We start from the raw sequence: 4,114 nt of genomic DNA, 5'->3' as shown, positions 1-4,114 counted from the left end.
CCACGCTCAGGCAACACCCAGGGGCTTGCCCGGCACCCCCGCTGCTCCCAGAGAGACTCACTGCTCGTATTTGTGCAGCGTGGCTTGCAGCAGGAGGAGGGAGTACACCAGGCCGGCGGCAAAACTCAGCTGCTCCCCTGGCGCCCCCCGCAGGCCGGAACGCTCCGCGCAGCTCTCGTTCAGCTCAAACTTCTCCTGGGCCTGCTTGCTGATCAGCTCGGCCTGTTCCGGGGGGGGGGGGGGAGTCAGGGTTGCAGGGCCCGCTGGGCTGCTTACTGCCGGAGCTCTGCTCCTGTGTGCTCCCGCAGGAAATGACCCCTGCTTGCCAGAGTCAACCCTGCTTAGCTTCTAAGATCTGATGAGATTGGGCTGGCCTATATCCTGGTCAGGGCGAGAGGGGAATTGGTTTTAATGGTTTTTAAATTTGATTTTTATCATGATTTTATCATTTGAGGGGCTGTGGCTCAGTGGTAGAGCATCTGCTTGGCATGCAGAAGGTCCCCGGGCCAATCCCTGGCAGCATCGCCAGGTAAGAAAGGACCAGGCAGAGTCCTCAGCCAGTCTGAGTGGACGAGACTGGCCTTGAGGGTCTGACACCGGACAAGGCAGCTCTGGACGTCCAGACAGGAGACTCTCTGTCCTCCGTCCGGCTCGACCACCCCCACCCCACCCCCAGCAAAAGGGCAGGGAGAGGAGCCACCCCAAGGCTGGAGTGGAGCCAGGAGGCAGCGCCAGGGAGGGGGTGAAGAGCGGGTGTCCAGTGCCTTTTGTGTGTTTCCTCCCGGGATATTCAGAGGCCAGACCAGAACCCTGCTGGTGGCCAGACCGAGCGCCTGCACCAGGGCCCGACTTCAGCCCGGGCGCCCTCACCCACCCACCCCGCCCGGAGAGCGGCTGACCTTGCAGATGAGCCTGGGGATGAGTAGGAGCACCAGCACGCAGTCGTGGTCCCCGCCGTGCCGCAGGAAGCTGTCTGGCATAAACGAGGTCAGCAGGGAGACGTGCCGGTTGGCCTGCTGCACCTCCATCTGCCGGAGCTCCATCTCGATGGCCTGCGCAGGGGGCACGGCGACGTCAGAGGGCGCCCGGGGACACCCTGGACCCACTCTGCTTCACACAACGACCACCACCCCCGCCCCACGGACTGTGCCAAGGGATCACCACTTCCGGCAAGCTGGCAGGACCTTTATCGGAACACGGATCACACCCCGGCCATTCAGCTCTATAAAAAAAGGGGGAGGGCCACACCAGCCGAGCAAACCATCCACACAACAGCACTCCCTAAAAGCGACAAAATCCAGAACGTTTTGCACCATGCAAAGCCCACCCCTTCCTTCCCTCTGTGCAGCAGACCTGCCCCTCCCGGAAAAGAAGACGAAGAGAAGAGATTGGATTTATACGCCATGGCTCTTCACTACCCCCAAAGGTGTCTCAGAGCGGCTTACAAACCCCTTTCCCTTCCCCTCCCCACCACAGACACACTGAGAGAGCTCTGACAGAAACGGCTCTTTTTTCAAGAACAGCTCTTGTCAGAACTATGGCTTGCCCAAGGTCATCCAGCAGGTGCAAGTGGAGGAGGAGTGGGGAATCAAACCCGGTTCCCCCAGATTAGAGTCCGCGCACTTAACCACGACACACCAAACTGGGACCCAGAGAGAGGGAAAGGATGCAGGCGGCCACCCCCAGGGGCCTTCCCACTCCGTTCTCCCCTCGGCTCAGACTTCCCCTTTGTTTATTTCACTCCCGCAAGAAGAGGGGGGATCCCGAGGAGGAGGAGGAGGAGGAGGAGGAGGGGAATGCTGGGCAGGCCCCCCGGTGGCCCTTCTGGGCCAGAGAGACAGTGCAGAGTGCTCTGCAGCCCTTGGAAGCAGTGTTCCCTCTAAGCTGAGTTGGTGTGAGCTGGCTCACAGCCTTTTAGCCTCCAGCGCACACATTTTCGTTTTGGCTCAGGAAGGAGGGCTCCGGAGCAGGCTAATGTATGCAGCAGCCAAACCGCTCGCTCGCAGCTTTAAGGCCAGCAGCTCACAAAGCAGGACTTTTTCTCACAAGGCTCCACATCTTAGCGGGAGCAGTGCTTGGAAGTCCATCCTAACACCCAGAAGAAGAAGAAGGAGGAGGGCAGGTTTCTGTCTCCCGCTTTCCTCTCCCTTAAGGAGTCTCAAAGTGGCTCAGAATCTCCTTCCTCTCCCCAGAAGAGGCAGGTGGGGCTGAAAGAGGACCGGGACTGGCCCAAGAAGGCCACCCAGCAGACCTCACATGGAGGAGAAGTGGGGAATCAGGCCCGGCTCTCTAGGCGAGAGTCCGCTGCTGCTGCTGCTCTTCACCACGACACCATGCTGGCTCTCAGCCAGGCCTGCTGCAGCCACACTCCGACGACGCAGCCCAGCTACCCAGGAAACTTCAGTCTCACTGGTTTTCAGCAGTATGAACTGGCTGGAATAAGATCAGTTTAAAGCTCGGCTGCTGTGGCACATCTTTATTGCGGTAGAAGCTTCCGTGAGCCAGAGGCCAGGTGGCCACACGGCCCTGTCAGAGAAGGCTGGGGGGCCTGACTCACCACCTTTGGCCACTTGAGATGAGTGCACCTGCTGCTGCCGGGGAGATAAAGAGCCTTGAGGCTTTCCCAGACTGCCAGGCCTCCTGTTGACCTTCTTAAACAGATCACATCCCACAAGGAACTGCTGAACGAGGCTTCCCAGCTCCTGGTGTCCCCACAGGGCGCCCCGGGGGAGGAGCCGGCCCCTCCCATCTCCACGCGTGCCCAAATGCCCTCCCCTGCAACCACCTCCAGAGCTTGGCAGAGGGGGGGGGGGGGGGAGGATACGGCAGGCTCCGCCACACGGCTCTCCTGCTGAGCCCACCTTGGCATGGGCCTTCGTCTCGGCAAACTTGATCTTGAAGTCGAACATCTCCGGCGGGGGCTGCTGCTGCCTCTCCACGGAAGCCTCTTGCTGGCTCATCAGCTCTCGGTTCACCTCCTGCGGCAGGCAGAGGGCGAGCATCAGGGGCGTGGAGGGAGGGGGAGGACAGGAGGAGGACCACCCGGCTCAAGGACAAACCCAGGCGGGGGCGGGGGTGAGCCTATTTTGAGGGTACCACGAAAGTCAGGCAAAAGTGTTCCGCTAGAGGGAGGGAAGCCTACAGGGCAAGACCTCACATGCGAGAGAAGGAAGGAGACCTCCCGCTCCCTGCCTGTCTTGTCTCAGCGGTGGAGCATCATCTGGCCTGGCATGCAGAAGGCCCCGGGGCCAATTGGAATGAACTGTGTTTTATGTATTATGGGAGAATTTTTATTCTGTTCTGTAAGCTGCCCTGAGCCGGCCTAGGCCGGGAGGGCGGGATAACAAATTTAAATAAATCAAATCAAAAATCAATTCAATCCCTGGCATCACCCGCTAAAAAAGCCAGGTAGGACTCTAATGCCTGAAATCTTTGGAAGCTGCTGCCAGCCCGAGTAGACAATACTGCCTCGGAGGGACCGACGGTATGACCCAGCAGAAGGCCGCTTCCGGTGTGCTCAGGGCTGCAGAGAAGCAGGGAGAGGGCTGCCCCTGCATCACAGTCCCCTTCCCGTCAAAGCCAGCAGGAGGATCCTTCTCAGCCGGCTTCAAGGAAAGCCAGCGTCTCCCTGACCGGCTAGGGATCACGTGGGAAGAGCTGCCCTTCTTAGTGACAGGGCCCTGTTTGTCCCGGGTGACCTCCTCACACACTGCCCACAATGTGCTCCCTGAGGGGCCTCCCGGGATCACTCCGGAGGAGGGCGCAGAGACCAGAGCGGGCTGGGCAAGGCCGCAGAAGTGGCAGCAGCAGCGGCAGCAGCAGGGATGGCTGCAAAGGCCCCACAGGAATGTCAGCTCTTTGCCAGGGACTTTGGAGGGGGCTACTTTGGGGGCAAGTGCTCTAGAGCGGGAGGCAGCCCTAGAGAGGGAGGCAACTGCCTGTGTGCCAAGAGATGGGGGGGAGGTGACAGCCCCCCCCCCCCATAGCTCAGCCACAGCAGCAGGACTGGGTCTCCTCTGGGCCAAAAGGGTCGATATTTTGTCCCAAGAAAAGCCCAACCCCAGCCTCGCCCGGCAGGAGACCGGAGGGCTGGGTGGGGTGGGGGGGAGGGCCG

The 4,114-nt window shown here is 60.5% G+C and overlaps 1 protein-coding gene across 1 annotated transcript in view; it reads right to left on the bottom strand.

Annotated features, from left to right (window-relative positions):
- Window positions 1-4,114, bottom strand: part of DCTN1 (dynactin subunit 1) — a 58,557-nt gene that overhangs the window by 12,243 nt on the left and 42,200 nt on the right. Inside the window, exons 11-13 of the mRNA XM_015419781.1 lie at window positions 2,862-2,978; window positions 900-1,052; window positions 62-222 (exon numbers count right to left, since the gene is read on the bottom strand). Of these exons, the coding sequence (XP_015275267.1) occupies window positions 62-222; window positions 900-1,052; window positions 2,862-2,978 (431 nt within the window). The remainder of the gene's footprint in view (window positions 1-61; window positions 223-899; window positions 1,053-2,861; window positions 2,979-4,114) is intronic.

This window comes from Gekko japonicus, unplaced genomic scaffold, assembly GCF_001447785.1.
Source record: "Gekko japonicus isolate JY-2015 unplaced genomic scaffold, Gekko_japonicus_V1.1 scaffold2109, whole genome shotgun sequence".
NCBI classification, from domain to species: domain Eukaryota; kingdom Metazoa; phylum Chordata; class Lepidosauria; order Squamata; family Gekkonidae; genus Gekko; species Gekko japonicus.
This window is presented reverse-complemented; position numbering and strand designations above follow the sequence as displayed.